At 37.7% G+C, this 26,861-nt stretch overlaps 1 protein-coding gene across 1 annotated transcript; it reads left to right on the top strand.

The window, feature by feature from the left end:
* The first annotated feature begins 761 nt into the window (after positions 1–761).
* LOC113324086 (callose synthase 5-like) lies at positions 762–26,861 on the top strand. The gene is made up of 39 exons (XM_026572425.1): positions 762–991; positions 1,788–2,050; positions 2,181–2,281; positions 2,935–3,056; positions 3,658–3,739; positions 3,861–3,971; positions 4,067–4,195; positions 4,273–4,365; positions 4,837–4,928; positions 4,999–5,125; positions 5,217–5,354; positions 5,433–5,509; positions 5,599–5,671; positions 5,824–5,949; positions 6,135–6,257; positions 6,855–6,941; positions 7,221–7,343; positions 7,436–7,530; positions 7,630–7,714; positions 7,794–7,954; positions 8,721–8,844; positions 8,958–9,052; positions 9,153–9,261; positions 9,344–9,495; positions 9,913–10,022; positions 10,138–10,263; positions 10,355–10,423; positions 10,506–10,695; positions 10,814–10,925; positions 11,659–11,778; positions 11,863–11,978; positions 12,069–12,152; positions 17,987–18,099; positions 18,225–18,454; positions 19,203–20,006; positions 20,117–20,167; positions 20,269–20,454; positions 26,161–26,390; positions 26,603–26,861. Coding segments are annotated over exons 2-39 (5,175 nt in total). The 5' UTR covers positions 762–991; positions 1,788–1,842; the 3' UTR covers positions 26,604–26,861.

Genomic DNA, 26,861 nt, shown 5'->3' with positions numbered 1-26,861 from the left:
AGGTCATCAACAAAAAAAGTGCGAGAAAAAGAGTTATGATGTCAATGTTTGCAAAACCTTATTGTTAAGAAAAGGTTAATTGTTGAACTGCAAAACTGATATCGCAGCAAGAATATCAAACATATTTTTTTAAAACTGTTGGTTCGGCGTTGGGCAGTGTTTGGTGCAACGCGATCCACCTAGTTGACTAAATCAAACAGAGTTTTATTCAGCATTTCCCACTACGTTGTACTGTTCAGCGCCCAACGCTGCTTTATTCAACGACTAATATGTTAGATTTGCACTACCATAAGACTTAGAAGATTATTCTAACTAACGTGAACTATTAATCTAGCTGCTAAATTAATACACGATAAAACTAAACCTTCTGGTAGCTATCACGAGGAAAACCTCATCACATGACTCATACATCAAAAGTTAAAAGTGGAATGCCATCCAAAGGACGGTGAGTAACAGAGTATTTGGAGAAGTAAAAATCCGCACCATTAGGCGTACCTGAGGCAGCAACTGGTCAACAACATGTGTTGGCTCCATTGGTCCCCTTTATCCCACGCAAATCTTTGCCGCTGTCCCATTCTGTAGCACCAATTTTTTAAATTTAATTATTGAACATTATTAACAAAAAAAAAAGTAAAAATAATTATTTATTCTTATGACGTGGGACCCACAAAGAAAAAGCATAGAAAACCGAGAAAAACGCAAAAGAATAACAGAAGCGCGCTCTCCCTTGTTCTTCCCCTCCTCCTCCGATATCCGCATTATCCGGGAAAAATGGTTCACGATTTCCGCCCCTCGTCTATAAATACGCCTTGCTCTTACACTGGAAGCTTCTTTTTCTTTCTCATTTTCCAGTCTTCCCATTTTCTCCCCCTCTTTCTCTTTCCCTCTCAAAATTCACTGAAATTCTTCTCTGTAGCTCTAGGTTTTCGGTTTTCCTCGCATTATCAGTCGCTTGATGAGAGTTTTAGTAGACGAAGACGATATAGAACGTGTAAGTCTTACTTTTCAGTAAAGTATTATCAGTTCTTGAGGTGATTTTAGTGTTCTTGAGATGATTTTACTGTTTTTTTCCAGGTTTTTTTTTTTTTTTTTTGTAATTGGACTTAGATCGAACTTAAATCTGATTTTACTTTCTTTAATAAGTGATGAAGATCGAATTTCATCTGATTTTAGTGTTTATTGAGAGATTTATTTACTAGGTTGATTTTCCTTGATGTTAAGGAATTTCTAGAGTTAAGTTTAGATTATGGTAATGGTAATGGAAATGTAAGTTTTAGTTTGAGATTTGATACTGTCTATTAAATTCGAATTGTAGATTTGAAGAACGTGTTTCTTGAAGAAGAAAGCTAGTCAGCATCATTTATTGTTAAGAATTGCTGAAATTAGTAAGATCACCATCACTTGAAAGCTTTATTTCACTGTGATGTAGTTTGTTGTTAAATCCAAATCTCATTGCATGTGTGTATTGTTAGCTAGATCCAATTTCTTTTACTGTGAAATTGGTTCTTGAACTAGTTTGTTTGTAATATCTTTTGTTCACTTTATAGGTATTGTTAGTTGTTGAGTTTCTTCCAAATTATGTTATTATCAAATGCTACTGCTTATAGGTATTTTTAGTTGTTGAGTTTCTTACATATTATATTATTATCAAATGCTACTATGAGTGCATGGATTAGATTGCTTAATCTAAACAGGAGAAACAACTGAAACGAATTTGTTTTAGTAAATGCCTGATTCCTGAAGTTGTCGTAATGTTTGTACACTAACTAAATTTTCGTTGGGTTTAGGTTTGCTTTGTGGTTGGCATCGGAAATCTGATCAACTGAGAGCATTATTACCATAATGGCATCAGGGCAGCACGATCCCGAAGCATCAACATCATCAGGTCTACGAGGTTCGACCAGTAGGCCGTCAACAAGTACTGCCACAACAAATTTCTCGTTGGAAGTCTTTGATAACGAAGTTGTGCCATCTTCGCTTGGTAGCATTGTCCCTATACTCCGTGTTGCAAGTGAGGTCGAACCTGAACACCCTCGTGTTGCTTTTATTTGTAAGTGTCATCACTATACTGAACTTACGAATTTTCCAGAGTTAGTCCATTGTGGTTTTTTGTCTCTTTTATTATGTAGACTAAAGTTTATTTACTGAAGAACTGCGTGTTTTTGAACTCTACTTACAAGGTCGATTATACGCGTTTGAGAAAGCTCATAGATTAGATCCAAAATCCATTGGTAGAGGTGTACGACAGTTCAAGACAGGTCTCTCCCAGCGATTAGAACAAGTAAGAGATTTCTCCCTGCTATCTTTTATGCTGTATGTCCTGTCAGTTTCAGTTTTGAACGGAAAAAGGAATATCTAGCAACACAGTCTATCCCACAATAGATATTTCCACAACCGTGTACTTCATGGTTGAGGACCTCTGTAAAATGTCTATTATTGGGTTATTTACTTTTATTGTTGGAACAAACAATCTTTCTTCACTCTTATTTTGTTCTGTTAACTGCTCTGCATATTGTCAATAATATTTGAAAGCTGAAAGACTGGTTCAGTACAGTTGACACCCCCTCCAAATGAGCTCCAACATATAGTTGTCACATAGCTTCTCAACATTTGCTTGTTTATCTTAATTTGCAATTCTTAGATCCAGATTAAGACTATGAGTGAGCAACATAAATTTCTTCGGACAATATATTCCATGTTATGAACAAGCTAGTCATCATTTGATATTTTTGCTTTTGCTATTGTACAAGATATGATATTTTTGCTTGGATTGTTTTGCTATTGTATAAGATATGATATTTTTGCTTGGATTGTTTTGCTATTGTATAAGATATAGTCATGTAAATATTTGACTAATTAGTTTCTTATCAATTTAATTAAATATAGGCATAGCGTTCACAGTTTTATTTACAGTTTATCTGGTTGATTGAGCAGGATAATGCATCAACTCTCGTCTACAGGGTTAAAAAGACCGATGGACGGGAAATTGAGAGCTTTTACCGGCAATACTATGAGCACTATGTTAGAGCCCTAGATAAGGGGGAGCAAGCTGATAGGTAATTTATGTAAAGTGTGTCCTATTTCTGTTAATTGGTGTGAGTCGTCTGATGATGGCAGCCTTAAAAGGAAACCTAAGGTACTTTCCCTAATCTATCTCATGATCAAAAGGAAAACCTTCAGGCTTCAGCACATCTAACAGGTTTTACCATAAAAACCCATATATCATTCTATTGGTTTGGCAACAGCACCTAAAACTAACATATTCTATCTAAGTAACTTTGTCAATCCACGTGCATTGCCTCGATCCAGTCTGATGATAGACCATGACTGCAGTTTTTTTTTCAGCATGGTGAAAAATCCAGTAAAGTAGTATGCCTGTTGGAGTGATTTCCCAAGAACTAGAGGTTTGAGACTTTGGGTGACTTAATTTTGACTCACCCAACAGAAACTTATTTGTTGTAAAAGTGAGTTATGACTCCCTTCGGAAAATGAACATAGTTAGCCTTCACTGACATCTAACACTTGGTTAATCATCAGTTATCCAACTCACTGATTTTTGCAGAACTATGGATACTTAGTTCAGTATATATTAGATGGATTTGCCTGCCTATTTCTTCTCTGAAGTGGATGACTTTTTAATTGACAATTTTCCGACAGAGACAAACTTGGCAAGACATACCAGACAGCTGGAGTGCTTTATGAAGTGCTGTGTGGTGTTTCGAAGACCGTTTCTCCTGAGGTTAGTCCTTTTTTTGGTGTTTTTCTTTTTTGAAATTTGTTAACACTTTCTTTAGTTATTTTTCTGCATTTCTTAAATATTTTCAATTCTTAACATCTTTGGGGTGTTCCTCTTTGAGTAGCTCATTGCTGCTGCTAAAGATGTCCACGAAAAGAAGGGATTCTATACACCATATAACATTCTACCATTGGGTGCAGCTGGTGCATCTCAGGGTATCATGCATCTTGATGAGGTACAACGTACAAGGTTCATTGGGTTCCTTTACCTGTTGGCAGTTCATATTGTTCTGTACTTTATTTTGGTTGTTTTAAATTCACTTTATCCCAGGTTAAGGCATCTGTAGATGCTCTTGGGTATACCCGTGGATTGAGATGGCCTTCTTCATTTGAGCAGCGTAGACAAGAAGTAGGAGAGTTGGACCTTTTGGACTGGCTAAGGGCTATGTTTGGATTTCAGGTAAAAAGATCTGCATGCATATGATCAAATTTTTATTAACATGAATGAGACTTTTGTATTAATCAGTGTGTTCGCAGAAAGAAAGCGTTAAGAACCAAAGGGAGCATCTACTATTAATTCTTGCGGATGTTCACATAAGACTAGAGCCCAGGCCTGAACCCCTTAACAAGGTCCCTTCTTATAAGACTTTGTATTCTCTCCCAACATAGATTTAATTTTTCATGCATTTGTCACTACTCAAAGATGGCATTTTATCCTAGTCTGATGATGCATGCTACAGTAATAATTTAAGTTCCATGCGCTATACAGTTGCATAATGGTTTCCATCTGCTGTAATATCTGTGTTTATGTATGTCGTGGTCATACACTCTTTAGAGAATCTGTTACCGAGGTTGATTCGTGAATTGTTGTTGTTTTGAACTTCTCTATGTGAATTGCAAAGTTAAGAAGGTAGAACGAAGTTCCACCCTATGTAAAAGCTGTTGTAACTTCTAGAGGTTATAGTTTACCTGTTGTTCAATTTCAACTTATTTATGTATCAAACCACTTGGACTTTCGTTAGCAGAACTCTGAACATCATCCCCCATTATTCATCAACACCAAATCAATAATTCATTTTTGTCCTTACCGTTTTTGTGCAGCTGGATGGGCGAGCAATAGATGCAGTAATGAACAAGTTGTTTAAAAACTACAAAACATGGTGCAAATTCTTGGGAATAAAGCACAGTTTGCGGTATGATTTAGTAAATTGTGTTTATTGCCAACCTCTTTCACATATAGAATTTGACCTTCGATTCTTGCAGGCTCCCTGAAGGACGGCAAGAGATGCAGCAGAGGAAAATACTCTACATGGGTCTTTATCTTCTTATTTGGGGTGAAGGAGCTAATGTTCGTTTCATGCCAGAATGCCTGTGCTATATCTTTCACAATGTGAGTGCAGCATTATGTGGTTCCCTTTCCCGTGCAAGTTATGTTTGCCTGGATATACGTATTAAGTTGCAAAATTTGAATGCATCTCCGGATGGCAAATGAACTTGATGGTCTATTAGCCGGAATTATCAGCATTGTAACTGGAGAAAATATCAAGCCTTCGTATGCCGGGGAGGATGAAGCATTCCTCAGAAAGGTTATAAAACCAATATATCGTGTAATTGATAAGGTAGCATTCTATGAAATATGTCAATTTTGACCATCTGGCTGCCATTTGTATGATGAACTAATAACGTTCATTATCCAGGAATCCCAGAAAAGCAAAAACGGAAAAGCACCTCATTCAGCCTGGTGTAACTACGATGATCTGAATGAGTATTTCTGGTCTGTGTAGAATTTGATGGATCAAGAGTGAGACTAAACATATGTTTCCTTTAACTAGTTTAACAATTGTGTCTGTAACATATTTTCAGGTCAGCTGATTGCTTCTCTTTGGACTGGCCCATGCGTGATGACAGTGATTTCTTCAAATCAACGCGGGATAAGGTATGTACAATCTTTCTTTATAGTTATAGGCACCTTTGACTTGATCAAATTTTTATTTAGCCTCTTGGATCAGTCAGAGACAGAAAATTCTTTTTCTTTTTGGTACATCTGCACCTGATGAATCTTCTGACCTCTATAAAACTGATTGCTAGGGGAAACAAGCAACTCAACAAGAATCTGAAAGCACAGGAAAATCTTATTTTGTTGAAACAAGAACATTCTGGCACATATTCAGAAGTTTCGATCGGATGTGGACCTTGTATTTGTTGGCACTTCAGGTATTTTTGGTATTTGGGTGGTACTGCTCGTAAGCTGGACGATGTTGCCTTTCTCTTAGCATAAGAATCACTAAACTTAAATTGGTCGTAATTCTTAGGGAATCATGGTATGTACTTACTGGTGCTGGTAGATGTCTGGCAAGGATACACTATTAGCTTACCTGCCTTTTAACTTTCGGTTGCAGGCTATGATAATAGTTGCATGGCGTGGAAATTCACCATCAGATATATTTGAAAAGGATATCTTGTATCATGTTTCTACTATATTCATCACAGCGTCTTTCTTGCGCTTCCTTCAAAGTAAGAATGTACACAGGATTCAAACAATTGTTTACGTTTCTAGGTTGCAGAGATATGACCGTCTTTTTTTTCTCTTCCAATTCCTATTTCTGAGTCACTAAATTTTCACCCACAAGTATACAACAATAAAGCAGTAAAATACCGTCAAGCATGTTAGGGTAAGCTCTTCTCATATGGCTGTAGTTAGTTTAATGAAGGGCACACTAGGGGAGGAACTCTGATAAAAAATTAGTTAATAGAAGGTGCAACAGTTAGACTCTTATTTATTCCAGCACGTTGCTATGTTACATCAATGGAGAATCATGCAAATCAGTCGGCATCTTTGAAAGAGATTTATACAGCACCTTTTGCTCGGGATTGCTTAAAAGAATAAATCTGCTCCCCTTTGACCTATGAAATCACCTGTACGTTCTTCTAAATAAATTATTGAAAATTAAAATCTTGGGCTAATGCAAAACTTGGTATTACGTTAATATATTGTCTGCTCCAAGTTTTGCTTACCCAAGATTTTAATTTTCAATAATTTATTTTGATTCAGTTTGTGGTGAATGAATACTCCTTTTTTCTAAGATAGATCATCTCATATACTAGCGTGTTCTATGTAGGTTTATTTCATGGATACTCAGATTTGGTATGCCATATTCTCAACTTTGTATGGTGGGTTTGTTGGAGCTTTTGATCGTCTCGGTGAGGTAATAGGTTCTGACATAAATAAATGACACAATTATTGTTTGAAATAAAAATAAATTAAAAAGGAAGATCGATTCACACGTTGTTAGAATACTAGAACACTAAGGAATGGATACCATAATATGGGAGACATACATCCTCATCATTTTACATGGTTTGCTAGTTTCTAAAGGAATTAGTGTTTCATTGTACTTTAGTTGGAAAGATCTTATCTTAATAGCTCGATATACGCGTTCCGATTATATTTTTAATTAACCTGCTTTTCATTTTCCTTGTCATAGATAAGAACGCTCGGCATGCTAAGATCGCGTTTCCAATCTTTACCTGGAGCTTTCAATGCAAATTTGGTACCCTCAGACATGAGTCGGAAAAGGGGTTTCTCTTTGTCAAAGAAATTTGCCGAGGTTGTATTTCTTGTTTTCAAACTAATTATTCAGAATATATTATGGTGAATAATGTCCATATCTTTGTTTATGTGGCCAACCTACTTGTTTAGGTTCCAGCAAGTAGGAGAACTGAAGCAGCAAAATTTGCTCAGTTGTGGAATGAAGTTATTGGCAGTTTCAGGGAAGAGGACCTCATAAATGATAGGAAAGAATCCTAACCATGTCAAAAGTTTCTATGTGTACATATTCAACTCTTTGGTTTTAGTATCAACTTAGACTGATCTGGGTTTTGCTATGGGTCCAGGGAGATGGATATGTTGCTAGTTCCTTATACATCTTTCCCCAGCTTAAAAGTAATGCAGTGGCCTCCCTTCTTGCTTGCTGGAAAGGTTGTTTCTCTTGCCTATTGGTTTTATTTGATTTCATCCAGCTGCATGTATTTACTGCTGGTAATTAATTTTGTTGCAGATTCCAATAGCATTGGAGTTTGCATCTGAATTCCAATCCAGAGACTCTGATCTCTGGAACCGTATATGTGCTGATGAATATATGAAATGTGCTGTGATTGAAGGATACGAGCTTATTAAACTCATCCTGGATCTCCTGGTTGTTGGGGCGAATGAAAAAAGGTAACTTTTGTTTCCCTCACCCCTTTGAGACTCTTCTGGGTGTTTTTCTTTATGAATTGTTACCATAATTAAGTACTAGTATAAAAACGAGATCAACGAGATCTATATTGTTCACTTTGTACTGTCGTCGGCTGGTTTGAGGTAATTCACCGCTGTCAGATGTTTCTGGTAAGCTTATTCTACGTGTAACCCTTCTTATTACGGTCCTCTTGTTCCTGGATGAGGCCCGGTTGGAGATGCTTTATGGGTCAATATATGAAGAGGAAGTTTCCTTGTCATTTTGATGAAAATCATTCCTCAAAGAACATATCCATGTGAATCCGTCAAGCTGGATTGTTTTAATGGTCATCAAGGAAAAGTGGCGTGTTATCCCTCCAATGGATGTAGTTCTTTGATACGGGGGTATGCTCCCGAGTGTGAAGACCATCATATGCATAAGATTTTTCTGTTATTTTCAGTTTCATCCTGAAATTGTACTCTTCAGACAGCCAGGTTTATTATTGACATTATTTGTTAATCTCGTGTATTAGCAGACTATAGATGGATGTAACTTGTGTTTAGTTATATCTTAGTGTATTTTTGCGGAAGTAGGAGCGACGGAACAGAGATCTAGAAACCAAGAGTAGTAGAACAACTTTAGTTTCAATATACTTGAGGACTAGTGATATAAAGATTTCTCTCAGGAGTATAGCAATCAGTTATTTGATTGTACACGTTTGTTTCAGTGTTTGGTATTAAAGTCTCTCACACCATTTCTATTTAACAGGATCGTAGGTACTATCATAAATGAAATTGAAAGTAACATAGAGAAGAATACATTACTTGCAAATTTCAGAATGAATCATTTACCCGCTCTCTGCAAGACATTTGTTAAGCTTCTGGAGATTTTGGTGAGTCATTTTCAAAACATATTAGTAATTTGGTATATCTTTCCTAGTTTGTTTTCCACTTCTGTGAGTTTATACATTTGCATGCTGTTGTTTTTTTCTTTTGTTTGTTTCAGAAAGAGGGTGATCAATCAAAACGAAATGTTGTGGTATTATTACTACAGGACATGTTAGAAGTAGTTACCCGTGATATGATGGTTACTGAGATTCTGTAGGTGAATTGTGTTTCTTTCCTTCATTTGGTTGATAATTAGAGATGGTATGTTTTAAAAAGCTAACTTTTAGGTTGCTTTCTCTGAATTATTTTACAGTGAATTGGCTGAACTTGGTTACACTTACAGAGATCATCTTTTCGCTGCTATTGACCCAATACCCGCTATTGCTTTCCCTCCAGTAGCAACGGCACAATGGCAAGAGCAGGTACAGATGATCTATCTCACTCTCTTTTCTACCATCAGTGTCATCGTAATAAAATTACATAGCTTTGATCACTTTGTTTCAGATAAAGCGTCTCGAACTCCTTTTGACAGTAAAAGAATCTGCACTTAATGTTCCAACTAACCTTGAAGCACGTAGAAGGATTGCGTTCTTTACAAATTCTTTGTTTATGGAGATGCCACGAGCTCCCCCAGTTCGTAAAATGCTCTCATTCAGGTTTGAATTGTATTGCTATTGACACAATTAGCTTCAGTAATATTTCTGTAGTCACTTTTCCTAGGTTTGAATTGTATTTCTATTGACACAGTTAGCTTCAGACATATTTCTGTAGTCACATTTCCTTTTCGGTATAGCACATCACATTATAGGCTTTATACAAGGGGTATATCAACTGTTGGTTTTCTTACAATCATTATTTCATTGGTGCAGATAGAAATTTATAGAATTTCTACATTTTATTTTGTTGTTCCTTGGTAGATAGTTAGCAACCTAGTTCTTCGCTAACTTAGTTATGTTTGTAAGCTTATAGCTAATCGGGAAGGATGTATTCTTTTCAAACAACATTTATGAGGGGTTGCCGACTTCTCTAATAATATTCTCATGTTTATTCCTATTTTGAATTTATGGTGTCAGTGTTATGACTCCTTATTATAGCGAGGAGACTGTGTACTCTAAACGCGACCTTGAGTTGGAGAATGAAGATGGTGTATCCATTATCTTTTACTTGCAAAAAATCTTCCCAGGTATGAAGTGTAATCAGATAACATTGACAGTGCGACTCACCTTGATACTGTTAGCATTTTTAGTGTTCGTGATTGGTATCACTAATGTTCTCTTGGCTGTCACTTGATTCTTCAGATGAATGGAACAACTTCATGGAAAGGCTCAAATGTAAAAAATCGAGCGAAGTGTGGGAAAATGAAGAGAACATCTTGCATCTTCGACACTGGGTATCTCTGAGAGGACAAACACTGTTCAGAACTGGTAGCTAAACACCCTTATTTTTCTTCTTCTTTTAATTCCTTATAGTACCCACCTTCTGAATCTTTTCTTATGAACTATATTGGTGTTTCAGTTAGAGGCATGATGTACTACCGACGGGCTTTGAAGCTTCAAGCCTTCCTTGACATGGCTGATGAAAGTGGTAAGCAAACGACCACATCTTCTACAAATTTATGTTTGATAAAGTTAAAAGTGCCAAATAAATTGATGTATTTGAACTGCAGAAATTTTGGAAGGCTACAAGGCAGTCTCAATTCCATCAGAGGAAGAGAAAAGGAGCCAGAGGTCCCTCTTTGCTCAACTAGAAGCTATTGCTGACATGAAGTTTACGTATGTTGCTACTTGTCAGAATTATGGGAGTCAGAAGCGAAATGGAGATCGCCATGCAACAGACATTCTGAATCTGATGGTTAAGTATCTTCCACCATCAATAAGTCAATAGACTTCCTCTCTCTTTGTTGTTGCCTACTTATATTGAAACTTGAAAGGGCTCTCTTTTTCTTAAGCTAATATTTGGTGCTTTCTCATGCAGTAACCCATCTCTACGTGTAGCATATATTGATGAAGTTGAAGTAAGTGAAGGTGGCATTCTACAGAAGGTCTATTATTCTGTGTTAATCAAAGCTGTTGATAACCGTGACCAGGTAATTATCCTTGAGTGTCATATTCTCTTGCACTGGCTTGGGAAACTGAACAAAGAATCAAATGTATCCATGATGTCTAGCATTATCATGTCACCTTTTTAAAGCTACAAATTTCTTTAAGTGATTCCCATTTACTTGAACAATGAATCAAGTTCAGATGCCTAGTCAGCAATAGTGAACTCCAGTACTCCACCTTAGAGTCTTCAACCAGTGATGAAGAGGTCGTTTTATCTAATGGTGATTAAGTAGTAGTGTTTGGTATCATATATCATGCTCTTTTGTTAATTTTTCATGCGAATACAAGTTATAGTGTTTGGTACACCATATATTGTGCTTGGTATCTCATTACATTCATGGTCTCACGCGAATAAGTACCACCCTAGTTACATATAATTACAGAGGAGATCTTAACTCGTTGCCTGAGACTAATTCCTGGTTTTAAGTTTTCTCCGAATTTCCAATCTCTAGGACAGAAATGATTGGTCCAGCTTTTTGTTCAGGATCAGTCTTGACCCAATTTTGATGCTGAAGGTTCTAGGTTTCTTTTGTTTTGGAATTTACTGATATATAGGGTTATGTAGTACCTTCTCAAAGTGTTGTCGTTATCTAGTTTGTACATTACATTTTTGGTAGAGATGGCATTACAAAACATGGCTTTTCATATCTCCTGTTCTACAAGATTACTCCTAGTACAGCTCTATTCAGTTTTTCATGTTTTTAAAAAAAAAAAAAGGAAATTTACCGGATCAAACTGCCGGGGCCAGCAAAAATAGGAGAAGGAAAGCCTGAAAATCAGAATCACGCTATTATTTTTACCAGAGGAGAGGCTCTTCAAACCATTGATATGAACCAGGTAAGTCATATCGCAAATAACTTACCGTAGCTGTGCGTTAATGTGTTTTATGCAGCTAGTTGATGGAGTAGATGTTTATTCTAGGACAATTATTTAGAAGAGGCTTTTAAAATGCGCAATCTCTTGGAGGAATTCAATGAGGACCATGGAGTGCGTCCGTCTACAATTCTAGGTGTTCGTGAGCACATCTTCACTGGCAGGTTGATTATTTCTTAATAATATGCCATGAAGTTGCTTCAGAACTTTAATTTGAGTTATCTATAATCGTCTTTATTTGACATGGAATGCAGTGTTTCTTCTTTGGCATGGTTTATGTCCAACCAGGAAACAAGTTTCGTCACTATTGGTCAAAGAGTTCTAGCAAGACCATTAAAGTAAGTTTCATTTGTAATCTTACTTATGGTGCACTGTTAGTCTCAACTGCCACGTGCTTGAGTGGAGTTTACAAAGTACATTCTTTTTTTCCTTTATTTTTTGACTGAAGGAAATTTTTACTAGATTGATGGCCATCAACCTGAGTGGTGCACTTACTGGTATTGCTGCATATCTCTCATCGTGCCAAGTATATGTATGCCAATGATGGATTGGGATTTAGCCTTTATCATATTTGTGTTGGCGCAATGCGGAAATGTGATGGGTTTATGGAAATGATTTTGAAAGAGAGGTTGGTTAATTGGAAAGTGAGGCTTTGATTAATATGAAAATGAAAATGTTACAAGAGGTTTGTGTAGCAACTTTGGCTTCCACTAGTTGTTTACAAAGAGGCACTTTGGCTCTTAATCTAACTCTAGCTCTCACTCTACTACTTGGTTACTCACTTGAGTTTTTGATGATCAAAATGAAACCATGGAGTGCCTATTTATAGGCCTAGTGAAGAAAACTCTAGAAATGAAAATTCTAGAGACTATGATCTACTATGCCTTAAGAGAATTCTAGAGAAAGAATTCTCTAGATTACATGTGACTAAAAAGAAGACTCTAGAGGCCCAAAAACTCTAGAATGTATTGGGCTTTACCTAGTCTAGGGAACTTCAAGATTATTCTAGAATAATGATCACAAATTAATTTGTATTTTTAACACTCCCTCTTAATTTGTGATGTTGAGCTTTTCTCTGAAATGATTGAACTTATCCACCGTGACTGTTTTCGTGAAAATGTCTGCATTTTGTTCTTGTGTTGGACAGAATTGGAGCTCGATTTCCTTGTCTTCTACAAGCTCTCTGATGAAGTGGTGTCGTAGCTCTATGTGCTTCGTCCTTCCGTGGAAGACTGGATTTTTTGTCATTGCAATTGTAGACATATTGTCACAGTAGATAGTCGTCGGCTGCATTTGCCTTTGTTGTAGGTCGGTCATTATTCTTCTTAGCCATACCTTCACATGCTGCACTTGTTGATGCTATGTACTCTGCTTCGGCTGACGATAATGCCACCGTGCTTTGCTTTTTAGAACTCCAAGAGATAACTTTTGTTCCCATACAGAAAACATAGCCTGATGTGCTCTTTCGGTCTTCAATAGAACCTGCCCAATCGCTATCTGTGAAGCCAATTAAATCATTATCTTTTTCTCTTGTATACTTGATGCCAAAATCCTTCGTTCCCTTGATATACCGAAGAATTCTCTTTGCGGCTGCATAGTGTAACTTGCTTGGCTCGCTCATAAACCGAGAAACAATACTGGTTGCATTGACGATGTCTGGCCTTGTATTTGTTAAGTAGATCAGTGAGCCGACTAGACTTCTGAATAAGGTTGGATCAACTTTTGTCGCTCCATCATTTTTTACCAATTTCTCATTGGTACCCATTGGAGTTGCAATTGGTTTGCAATCCATCATGTTGAACCTTTTCAGTAAGTCTTCCGCATATTTTTCTTGAGAAATGAATATTTCTTCTGGAGATTGTTTTACTTGAATCCCAAGAAAATATCGCATAAGTCCTAAGTCTGTCATCTCATATTCTTTCATCATCTCCTTCTTAAATTTTTCTGTCATCTCTTGTTTTGTACTGGCATAAATTAAATCATCAACATAGAGACAGACAATTAGGAAGTCCGTACCTTGTTTTCTGATGTAGAGTGATGGCTCACTTGGACTTTTCTCAAATCCATTATCTCGGAAATACTTGTCGATTTTGCTGTTCCATGCACGCGGTGCTTGCTTAAGACCGTATAGTGCTTTGCGGAGACGATATACCATTTTTTCTTTTCCTTTTCGGATATATCCTTGAGGTTGTTCAACGTACACCTCTTCTTCAAGTTCTCCGTTTAGGAACGCCGACTTTACGTCTAATTGGTAGACTTTCATTTTGAGTTGAGCTGCCAAAGCTAACACCATCCGAATTGTTTCCATGCGAGCGACTGGGGCGAATGTCTCGTTGTAGTCAATTCCTGGTTGCTGGGAATATCCTTTTGCAACTAGCCTTGCTTTGTGCTTTTGAATTGACCTATCTTCATTATATTTTGTCTTGTAAACCCATTTCAGACCAATGATCTCTTTGTCACTTGGCTGATTAACAAGCTCCCATGTCTTGTTTTTCTCGATTACTCGCATTTCTTCGTCCATGGCATGTCTCCATTTTTCTTCTTTTGCCGCTTCCTCATATTTTTGAGGTTCTAGTGCTATAAAAGCACAATTAGATACATTATAAATATCTCTTAGGGAACGCACCTTTCTAGGTGGGGCACTTGAGTCAGATGAGCTTGGACTTTGTTGTGTTGGACTAGGAGATCTCGGGCTTGCTGGTGGAGTGTTTTCTTCTTGGTGTGACAGATATGGCTCTTCTTCGATGAGTAGTGGAGACTCGTGGTTATCTGGTTCATCATTCCAATCCCAAGCTTTGAATTCATCAAAGATAACATCTCTTGATATTACCAGTTCCTTTGTATCTGGATTTAGAAGTCTATAGGCTTTAGACTCCTCGCTATATCCGATGAATATAAGCTTTTCTCCTTTTTCATCGAACTTTTCTCTATGTTGGGATGGAATATGTGAGTATGCTACACAACCAAAAATTCTGAAAGAAGTTACCTCAGGCTTTTTCTTATGCCATCCCTCGTATGGAGTTTTATTGTGAACCGCTTTTGTTGGCGAGCGATTAAGGATGTACACTGCTGTGTTGACTGCTTCCGCCCAGTAGGTGTTGGGTAGCTTCCTTGCTTTTAGCATACTGCGCGCCATTTCCACGATCGTACGATTTTTCCTTTCCGCGACGCCGTTTTGTTGTGGAGTGTATCGGACGGTGAGCTCCTTTTTAATTCCATTTTCTTTGCAGTAGTTGATAAACTCTTTTGAAGTAAATTCTCCACCACGGTCTGTACGGAAAACTTTCAATTGATGGCCACTTTGCTTCTCTGCCAGCGCCTTGAATTCTAGGAATTTAGTGAATGCCTCGGACTTTTGCTCAAGAATGTACACCCACATCATCCTGGTATAATCGTCCACGAATAAGAGAAAATATCTTCTGTTGTTGAGTGAAGTTGTTCTTGTCGGACCGCAGATATCAGCGTGCACCAATTCGAGGGGCCTTCTTGCTCTCCACGATGTCTTGGTAAATGGAAGTCTGTGAAACTTCCCAAGAATACAACCTTCACATATTTTATCTCCAACGTCGATATTGGGAAGACCAATTACCATGCCTTTTGATTTCAGAATCTTTAAGGATTTGTAGTTGAGATGCCCGTATCTCAAATGCCATAGCTTTCCTTCGTCAATATGGTTGGTACTCATTGCACAATTTTCAATTGATGGCATAGATAGGGGAAAGACAAAATTTCCTGACATTTTTACTTTTGCCACCAATTGATTATTAATTCTATCGTAAATTGTGCATTCTCCGTCTTCGAAATGTAGTGAGTACCCCTTTCTTATAAGTTGTCCAACACTTAATAAATTTTGAGCTAGGCCAGGAACATAAAGAACATCAGATATGTATCGAGTTTTACCTGACCTTGTACGTACGGATATGACTCCTCTTCCTTCAACATTCTGGAACTTTCCATCTCCGAGCTTGACCGGTGGAATCTCTTGCTCCTCCAATTTTACGAAATATTCTTTGTTTCCTGTCATATGGCTGCTGCATCCGCTGTCGACATACCATATACCTTGCGCTTCTTGTTGCGAGGTGAGGCAGGAATAAAATACTTGATTTTGAGAATCATTTTTCTCGGAATAGTTAGCTTCGTTAAGCCAACAATCTTTTTCCATGTGATTTAATTTATCACACTTGGTGCACTTATACTTGCAATCTTCAGTTGCATGTCCAAAATTTTTGCAAACATTGCAACGGAGATTTGAGGAGTAATTTTTTCCGTACCTTTGATTGTTGTTTCTGTAACCTCCTTTTCCTCTTCCACGTCCGCGGTAGAAATTTTTGGGCCCTTGATTTGATGTCGACCCTTTCTCGTGAGGTGATGTTGATGATGATCCCCCTCTGGAGCTTTCTTTTCTGGCTTCCGTATTTTTCTTTTCACTGAAATTTATTTTTGTTTGAAACGCCTGCTCCAACGGTTGCTCCGCGAACCTATTTATCCTTTTCTCGTGCGCCTCGAGTGAACCCATTAATTCGTGTACCGAGAGAGTCGATAAATTTTTGGACTCTTCAATGGCAGCGACGATGTGATCGAATTTGAACGGTAAGCTCCTTAAAATCTTTTCTACAACTCTTTTATTTTCTATGGTATCTCCATAACTACTAATTTGATTTACTATACCAGTAACTCTTGAAAAGAAATTCTGGATAGTTTCATTTTCTTTCATAAGTAGATTATCAAAATCTCGCCATAAGTTTTGTAGTTTAATGGAGATTACCTTTTCTGATCCTTGGAATGCTACTTTGAGAATATTCCAGGCCTCCTTCGAAGTTTTCGCCACCGAAATTCGAGGAAAAATAGTTTTGCTTACCCCTTGTTGTAGAAATAGTAGTGCTTTAGCATCCTTCTTCTTGTTTTCCTTATACTCCTTTTTCTCTGCGTCCGTCCATGACGACAGAGTTTCTGCCGACTCTGGTACTTTATAACCTTCTTCTATAAAATCCCATAGGTCTTGTGAAATGAATAGTGTCTTCATTTGTAGACTCCAATAATCGTAACTCTCACCATCAAAAATTGGAATTAGACTTTGGGCATAGTTGAAACCTTGAATATTTTGGTTAATTGCCATGAGTAGAGTTTTAGGATTACTGGGTTAAGTTTGCTCTGATACCAAATTTGTTGGCGCAATGCGGAAATGTGATGGGTTTATGGAAATGATTTTGAAAGAGAGGTTGGTTAATTGGAAAGTGAGGCTTTGATTAATATGAAAATGAAAATGTTACAAGAGGTTTGTGTAGCAACTTTGGCTTCCACTAGTTGTTTACAAAGAGGCACTTTGGCTCTTAATCTAACTCTAGCTCTCACTCTACTACTTGGTTACTCACTTGAGTTTTTGATGATCAAAATGAAACCATGGAGTGCCTATTTATAGGCCTAGTGAAGAAAACTCTAGAAATGAAAATTCTAGAGACTATGATCTACTATGCCTTAAGAGAATTCTAGAGAAAGAATTCTCTAGATTACATGTGACTAAAAAGAAGACTCTAGAGGCCCAAAAACTCTAGAATGTATTGGGCTTTACCTAGTCTAGGGAACTTCAAGATTATTCTAGAATAATGATCACAAATTAATTTGTATTTTTAACAATTTGTACTTCCTATTTTAGTGGGATATCCAATGTTTGAACCTTTGTCCCGTCGACATAGAAGCAGGTTCCGCAGTAGGTATTTGCACAAATTACTAATACTTGTGTGTACTTGGAGTCTTGGACGTTGAACTTGGCAGTGTAGACTTTATAGCATAGTAATGTAGGATAATATCATCCCTGTAGCTTGAAACAGTGGCGATCTAGAAATACAAATTAATGCTGAAAAATTAAACATGATGTCTTTCTGAATTTCCGTGCCTAAGACCGTTTTCCTGTTCCTACACAAACACATACACGCAATATTATAGGTAATATCTATTCCACAGTACTCTCTTCTGGTATTGGTATTTTACTCGGTCATCCTTTGTGGAGTTTGTTCCCTTGGTCATGCTTAATCTGTAGATGAGTTCTTAGTGTAACTAGCTGATTGGGGTGACGAGTAATATTCATCTATTGCTTTGTTAGGGCATTTGTAGATCTTTTTCTCTTCTTTCTCTGTGTTCCCAGTTTTGAAGATTCTTATTCTGTGGTTGACAGGGTTAGGTTCCATTATGGGCATCCCGACGTTTTTGACAGAATTTTCCATATTACTCGAGGGGGCATCAGCAAGGCTTCTCGTGGTATCAATTTGAGTGAAGACATCTTTGCTGGTAATACATGTCTGTCCTTCTCATCAGGAAGGCCTCTCTGAACTACTTCTGTTCCAGATGCACTCAAACTATTTTTTTGAAGGTGCCTGTACTCGATTTTAATTCTGTTCCATTTTCCTTATCAGGGTACAACTCAACTTTAAGACGTGGAAATGTTACCCACCATGAGTACATTCAGGTTGGGAAAGGACGGGATGTTGGGTTTAATCAAATTTCACTCTTCGAAGCCAAAGTTGCATGTGGTAATGGAGAGCAGATTCTTAGCAGGGATATCTATCGGTTGGGGCACAGATTTGATGTGTTCCGCATGATGTCCTGTTATTACACAACAGTTGGGTTTTATGTCAGCTCAATGGTAAAATACTTTCAACCTGATTACAAATAACCCAATTTAGTAGTATTTTAAAGATAAAGTTAAACTAATTTGGAATCGAATGTCCCAAGTTAGTCTTTACAACTGGATCTTTCTGTTGCCTTGAGCATAAGGAAACTATATAACCACGCAACATAGGAGTGTGTTGCAAGGCAATTTAGCAAGAACTCCAATGCGATTTGACGTTTTTATGCTTCTTTAAAGAAACTTTACCTTTTAATTGAAATTAGGCAGATGGATCTGGGTGTTTTCCCACTATAATTTTCTGGAGTAAATATGAAGGCAGCACAAATGAATTCTGTTTCTTAAACCCGAAGTTGTTCTTTGATTCTGTCAAAGATTCACCAACTACTAAATTCTAGAAGTTGCCTAATAATCATAAGTTTGTCGTCATGAATGTAAAATGAGCTCATAACACATAGTTTTCTACTCAAGCTTGAATTTTTACTGTTACACCCTAGTGTAAAATATAGGAGCATAATGATTAAGTCGCAGTAACCAGATCTGACTGTAGTAAATTTGTATCTGTGGACTTCTTAGTAAATTTGTACCTTTTGTGGTAATTCATGGTTTAGATGTTTGGAAATCATGTTGCATTTAATCCTTCAAAATAGTAAGTACAAAAAATGGAAAAAGATACACAGAAGAAAAGATCAAAATATAAAAGACCACCGTCTTTACTTGCAAATTCCTTCTGTCTCTTATGCCAGTATGTTTCTCTATTGAGCAGATGGTGGTGATTGTCGTTTATGCTTTCTTGTACGGGAAGCTATACTTGTCATTGAGTGGACTAGAGCAGTCGATAATGAAGTTTGCTCAAGTCAGGCATGATTATCCTCTAGAGGCTGCCATGGCATCACAGTCCCTTGTTCAGATAGGCCTGTTTATGGCGTTGCCCATGGTAATGGAGATTGGACTTGAGAGGGGTTTTAGAACTGCCATGAGTGACTTCATCATCATGCAGCTTCAGCTTGCAGCTGTGTTCTTCACATTTTCCCTTGGGACAAAGACCCATTATTTTGGACGTACCATACTGCATGGTGGTGCGAAGTACAGGGCCACTGGAAGAGGTTTTGTCGTTCGGCATGAGAAATTTGCTGAGAATTATAGGATGTATTCGAGGAGTCATTTCGTGAAAGGGTTGGAGTTGGTATTACTGCTGGTTGCGTATGGGGTATATGGTTCTGCCACTTCCGAGTCCCATGGCCACAGTTACATGTTTTACACAGCTTCGATCTGGTTCTTGGTCGTATCTTGGTTGTTCGGACCGTTTCTTTTTAACCCTTCGGGGTTTGAGTGGCAAAAGATAGTTGAGGACTGGGATGATTGGTCCAAGTGGATAAATACTCCAGGAGGTATTGGTGTTCCAGCAAGCAAGAGCTGGGAATCGTGGTGGGATGAGGAACAAGATCACCTCTATTTCACTGGGTTCTTAGGCAGGTTCTGGGAGGTTGTTCTTTCCCTTCGTTTCTTTCTATTTCAGTATGGGATCGTGTATCATCTACATGTCTGCAACGGAAATAAAAGCATAATTGTGAGTACTATTTCTGACGACTCGTCTCTTGCCTATTTATTTGCATTGCTGAGGACCATGGGATTCTGCCTTTAAAGTAGTAACCCACCATGTTTGTATTCCTTTTTCAGGTATTTGGTCTCTCTTGGCTGGTTATCGTGGCTGTGACGATCATCTTGAAGGTGAAGTCGTATTTTAAAAATCTTCTCAATAACCTATTAATTTCCTCTATGAGTGCTGATTGTGTACATGTTTTTCTGCTGTCCTGGGCCACGCAAATCAGATAGTGTCTGTGGGTAGGAGAAAGTTCAGCGCAGATTTTCAGCTGATGTTCAGACTGCTAAAGGCGTTGATGTTCGTTGGATTTATAGTGATGGCTAGCATCCTCTTTAAGTTTCTGAATCTTACAGTTGGTGACATCTTCGCGAGCCTTCTCGCTTATTTGCCAACAGGATGGGCCCTATTGCAGGTAATGCCTTCCCCTCCCCTCCACCCATGCCTAGTTACAGAATACACAGCTTTTAACAAAGACATGTAGCTTGACCTCTTACCATACTCAAATCTTGATGCCAGCGAAGCATTATATCTCTGTCATATAAATTAAATGAATTCGTTCTTCTTGAATAGAAATGGAAATATTAGCTTTGCACAGTTGCCTATTCACTGAACAAATTCCACACTGATACTGATGGGGAAAGCAAGAAAGTCATATTGTGATTTAACAGATACACTTTGTTGGTGCTTGATTTTGGAGAGTGGTTATTTGTTGGCGCAATGCGGAAATGTGATGGGTTTATGGAAATGATTTTGAAAGAGAGGTTGGTTAATTGGAAAGTGAGGCTTTGATTAATATGAAAATGAAAATGTTACAAGAGGTTTGTGTAGCAACTTTGGCTTCCACTAGTTGTTTACAAAGAGGCACTTTGGCTCTTACTCTAACTCTAGCTCTCACTCTACTACTTGGTTACTCACTTGAGTTTTGATGATTGTTGTTGGATGATCCCAAATGAATCCATCCTATGCCTATTTATAGGCTTCATGACCAACTCCTTACTTTTCTAGATAGTTCTATCTAGACTCTTCTTCAAATTAGATATTATAAGAAAACTCTAGAAAAGAATTCTCTAGATAATACTTGATGTAAAGAAGGCCTAGAAGATTCTAGTATTGGGCTTTACTTAATGTAGATGATTATTTGGGCCTTACTTATTGGGTTTTCACAAATTAAGTTTTTAACACCCCCTCTTAATTTGTGATGTTAAGTTTTTCTCTAAAGTGATTGAATTTGTCCACTGTGACTGCTTTTGTGAAGATGTCGGCATTTTGCTCTTGTGTTGGACAGAATTGGAGCTCAATTTCCTTGTTTTCGACCAGCTCTCTGATAAAGTGATGTCGTAGCTCTATGTGCTTCGTCCGTCCGTGAAAGACTGGATTTTTTGTCATTGCAATTGTAGACATATTGTCACAGTAGATAGTCGTCGGCTGCTTTTGCCTTTGTTGTAGGTCGGTCATTATTCTTCTTAGCCACTGCTTCACATGCTGCACTTGTTGATGCTATGTACTCTGCTTCGGCTGACGATAATGCCACCGTGCTTTGCTTTTTAGAACTCCAAGAGATAACTTTTGTTCCCATACAGAAAACATAGCCTGATGTGCTCTTTCGGTCTTCAATAGAACCTGCCCAATCGCTATCTGTGAAGCCAATTAAATCATTATCTTTTTCTTTGTATACTTGATGCCAAAATCTTTGTTCCCTTGATATATCGAAGAATTCTTTTGCGGCGGCATAGTGTAACTTGCTTGGCTCGCTCATAAACCGAGAAACAATACTGGTTGCATTGACGATGTCTGGCCTTGTATTTGTTAAGTAGATCAGTGAGCCGACTAGACTTCTGAATAAGGTTGGATCAACTTTTGTCGCTCCATCATTTTTTACCAATTTCTCATTGGTACCCATTGGAGTTGCAATTGGTTTGCAATCCATCATGTTGAACCTTTTCAGTAAGTCTTCCGCATATTTTTCTTGAGAAATGAATATTTCTTCTGGAGATTGTTTTACTTGAATCCCAAGAAAATATCGCATAAGTCCTAAGTCTGTCATCTCATATTCTTTCATCATCTCCTTCTTAAATTTTTCTGTCATCTCTTGTTTTGTACTGGCATAAATTAAATCATCAACATAGAGACAGACAATTAGGAAGTCCGTACCTTGTTTTCTGATGTAGAGTGATGGCTCACTTGGACTTTTCTCAAATCCATTATCTCGGAAATACTTGTCGATTTTGCTGTTCCATGCACGCGGTGCTTGCTTAAGACCGTATAGTGCTTTGCGGAGACGATATACCATTTTTTCTTTTCCTTTTCGGATATATCCTTGAGGTTGTTCAACGTACACTCTTCTTCTAGTTCTCCGTTTAGGAACGCCGACTTTACGTCTAATTGGTAGACTTTCATTTTGAGTTGAGCTGCCAAAGCTAACACCATCCGAATTGTTTCCATGCGAGCGACTGGGGCGAATGTCTCGTTGTAGTCAATTCCTGGTTGCTGGGAATATCCTTTTGCAACTAGCCTTGCTTTGTGCTTTTGAATTGACCCATCTTCATTATATTTTGTCTTGTAGACCCATTTCAGACCAATTATTTCTTTATCAACTGGCTGATTGACGAGCTCCCATGTCTTATTTTTCTCAATTACTCGCATTTCTTCGTCCATGGCGTTTCTCCATTTTTCTTCTTTTGCCGCTTCCTCTATTTTTGAGGTTCTAGTGCTATAAAAGCACAATTAGATACATTATAAATATCTCTTAGGGAACGCACCTTTCTAGGTGGGGCACTTGAGTCAGATGAGCTTGGACTTTGTTGTGTTGGACTAGGAGATCTCGGGCTTGCTGGTGGAGTGTTTTCTTCTTGGTGTGACAGATATGGCTCTTCTTCGATGAGTAGTGGAGACTCGTGGTTATCTGGTTCATCATTCCAATCCCAAGCTTTGAATTCATCAAAGATAACATCTCTTGATATTACCAGTTCCTTTGTATCTGGATTTAGAAGTCTATAGGCTTTAGACTCCTCGCTATATCCGATGAATATAAGCTTTTCTCCTTTTTCATCGAACTTTTCTCTATGTTGGGATGGAATATGTGAGTATGCTACACAACCAAAAATTCTGAAAGAAGTTACCTCAGGCTTTTTCTTATGCCATCCCTCGTATGGAGTTTTATTGTGAACCGCTTTTGTTGGCGAGCGATTAAGGATGTACACTACTGTGTTGACTGCTTCCGCCCAGTAGGTGTTGGGTAGCTTCCTTGCTTTTAGCATACTGCGAGCCATTTCCACGATCGTACGATTTTTCCTTTCCGCAACGCCGTTTTGTTGTGGAGTGTATCGGACGGTGAGCTCCTTTTTAATTCCATTTTCTTTGCAGTAGTTGATAAACTCTTTTGAAGTAAATTCTCCACCACGGTCTGTACGGAAAACTTTCAATTGATGGCCACTTTGCTTCTCTGCCAGCGCCTTGAATTCTAGGAATTTAGTGAATGCCTCGGACTTTTGCCAAGAATGTACACCCACATCATCCTGGTATAATCGTCCACGAATAAGAGAAAATATCTTCTGTTGTTGAGTGAAGTTGTTCTTGTCGGACCGCATATATCAGCGTGCACCAATTCGAGGGGCCTTCTTGCTCTCCACGATGTCTTCGTAAATGGAAGTCTATGAAACTTCCCTAGAATACAACCTTCACATACTTTATCTCCACCGTCGATATTGGGAAGACCAATTACCATGCCTTTTGATTTTAGAACCTTTAAGGATCTGTAGTTGAGATGCCCGTATCTCAAATGCCATAGCTTTCCTTCGTCAATATGGTTGGTACTCATTGCACAATTTTCAATTGATGGCATAGATAGGGGAAAGACAAAATTTCCTGACATTTTTACTTTTGCCACCAATTGATTATTAATTTTATCGTAAATTGTGCATTCTCCGTCTTCGAAATGTAGTGAGTACCCTTTTTTATAGTTGTCCAACACTTAATAAATTTTGAGCTAGGCCAGGAACATAAAGAACATCAGATATGTATCGAGTTTTACCTGACCTTGTACGTACGGATATGACTCCTCTTCCTTCAACATTCTGGAACTTTCCATCTCCAAGTTTGACTGGCGGAATCTCTTGTTCCTCCAATTTTACGAAATATTCTTTGTTTCCTGTCATATGGCTGCTGCATCCGCTGTCGACGTACCATATACCTTGCGATTCTTGTTGCGAGGTGAGGCAGGAATAGAATACTTGATTCTGAGAATTGTTTTTCTCGGAATAGTTTGCTTCATTAAGCCAACAATCTTTCTCCATGTGATTTAATTTATCACACTTGGTGCACTTATACTTGCAATCTTCAGTTGCATGTCCAAAATTTTTGCAAACATTGCATCGGAGATTTGAGGAGTTATTTTTTCCGTACCTTTGATTGTTGTTTCTATAACCTCCTTTTCCTTTTCCACGTCCGCGGGAGTAATTTCTGGGTCCTTGATTTGACGTCGACCCTTTCTCATACTGCGAGTTGGATGATGATCCCCCTCTAGAGCTTTCTTTTTTGGCTTCTGTATTTTTCTTCTCACTGAAATTTATTTTTGATTGAAATGCCTGCTCCAATGGTTGCTCCGCGAACCTATTTATTCTTTTCTCGTGCGCCTCGAGTGAACCCATTAATTCATGTACCGAGAGATTCGATAAATTTTTTGATTCTTCGATGGCAGCGACGATATGATCAAATTTGAATGGTAAGCTTCTTAATATCTTTTCTACCACTCTTTTATTTTCAATGGTATCTCCATAACTACTGATTTGATTTACTATGCCAGTAACTCTTGAGAAGAAGTTCTGGATAGTTTCATTTTCTTTCATAAGTAAATTATCAAAATCTCGCCATAAATTTTGTAGTTTAATGGAGATTACCTTTTCTGATCCTTGGAATGCTACTTTGAGAATATTCCAGGCCTCCTGTGAAGTTTTTGCCACCGAAATTCGAGGAAAAATAGCTTTGCTTACGCCCTGTTGTAGAAACAGTAATGCTTTAGCATCTTTCTTCTTATTTTCCTTATACTCTTTTTTCTCTGCGTCTGTCCATGACGACAGAGTTTCTGCCGACTCTGGTACTTTATAACCTTCTTCTATAAAATCCCATAGGTCTTGTGAAATGAATAGTGTCTTCATTTGTAGACTCCAATAATCGTAACTCTCACCATCAAAAATTGGAATTAGACTTTGGGCATAGTTGAAACCTTGAATATTTTGGTTAATTGCCATGAGTAGAGTTTTAGGATTACTGGGTTAGGTTTGCTCTGATACCAAATTTGTTGGCGCAATGCGGAAATGTGATGGGTTTATGGAAATGATTTTGAAAGAGAGGTTGGTTAATTGGAAAGTGAGGCTTTGATTAATATGAAAATGAAAATGTTACAAGAGGTTTGTGTAGCAACTTTGGCTTCCACTAGTTGTTTACAAAGAGGCACTTTGGCTCTTACTCTAACTCTAGCTCTCACTCTACTACTTGGTTACTCACTTGAGTTTTGATGATTGTTGTTGGATGATCCCAAATGAATCCATCCTATGCCTATTTATAGGCTTCATGACCAACTCCTTACTTTTCTAGATAGTTCTATCTAGACTCTTCTTCAAATTAGATATTATAAGAAAACTCTAGAAAAGAATTCTCTAGATAATACTTGATGTAAAGAAGGCCTAGAAGATTCTAGTATTGGGCTTTACTTAATGTAGATGATTATTTGGGCCTTACTTATTGGGTTTTCACAAATTAAGTTTTTAACATTATTCACTTCTTACTGGAAAACTAAAGAAAGTACAAAGAAAAAGCTAAAATACTAAGATACAGAGAAGGGAAGAAAAGAAAAAAAAAAAAATCTGCATCAATTTTTTTATTTTCTCTTAGAAACCTAGTTGCAGTTTTTACTGTTCAACGATATGACAATGCAGAAATTAATTTTGTGAGCTATATACATCTTGCTGGTGTTATATTAATTATGTTATCTTCACATAGCATTGGACAGTTTAAAAAATATTTCTGTGTTGCATTAAAGTCGTGTATATTTACTCTATGAAGTTAGTCTTTACCTGTTGAACTAATTAATTGTTTGTGTTCTTGGTGAGAGTGGCATCAGATATCACAAGCATGTAAGCCAGTGATGAAGGCAATAGGGTTATGGAGTTCCACAAGGTCTCTAGCCAGGGGATACGAATACGGGATGGGACTCGTTATCTTTGCGCCTACAGCTGTTCTCGCTTGGTTCCCGTTTGTGTCTGAGTTCCAGACAAGGCTGCTCTTCAACCATGCTTTCAGTAGAGGCCTTCAGATTTCACGCATTCTGGCTGGTGGAAAGAAGCATGATTGGTAAGTAAACGAATTTTGACTTCAAGTTGTGGATATCGATCTGACGACATTTATCATTTTATTACGCCCTCCCTAATGTAAACATAGTTGCACTTCTTGAACATATCTTTATGGAGACTAATCCTGAATTTTTCAAATCCCGAATATACAATTTAGAACAAATCACATCTTAGGTTCTTTAAATTTACCTTTTGTTGCTTGAATGACTGCAGACAAGGTTGACTACTCATCCCGAGGAGTCTCGTCTCACGTATGTCCAGTGAGGGAAGGAGCTGTCTAGCCGGGAATGTGAAACAGATGAGCTCTACAGGTCTGTCATGTAATGATTGTACAAGAAAATATTGGAGGTTGCACACAATTTAAAATTCTTCATTTAACTCTGTTTTTAGGATGATTCTTGTTGTTAATATTAATAATGTTGATGGTCAATTTTGAAGGATTATTTACTATTAATAAGGACGATGATGACGT

Source organism: Papaver somniferum, chromosome 11, assembly GCF_003573695.1.
Source record: "Papaver somniferum cultivar HN1 chromosome 11, ASM357369v1, whole genome shotgun sequence".
Taxonomy (NCBI): domain Eukaryota; kingdom Viridiplantae; phylum Streptophyta; class Magnoliopsida; order Ranunculales; family Papaveraceae; genus Papaver; species Papaver somniferum.
This window is presented reverse-complemented; position numbering and strand designations above follow the sequence as displayed.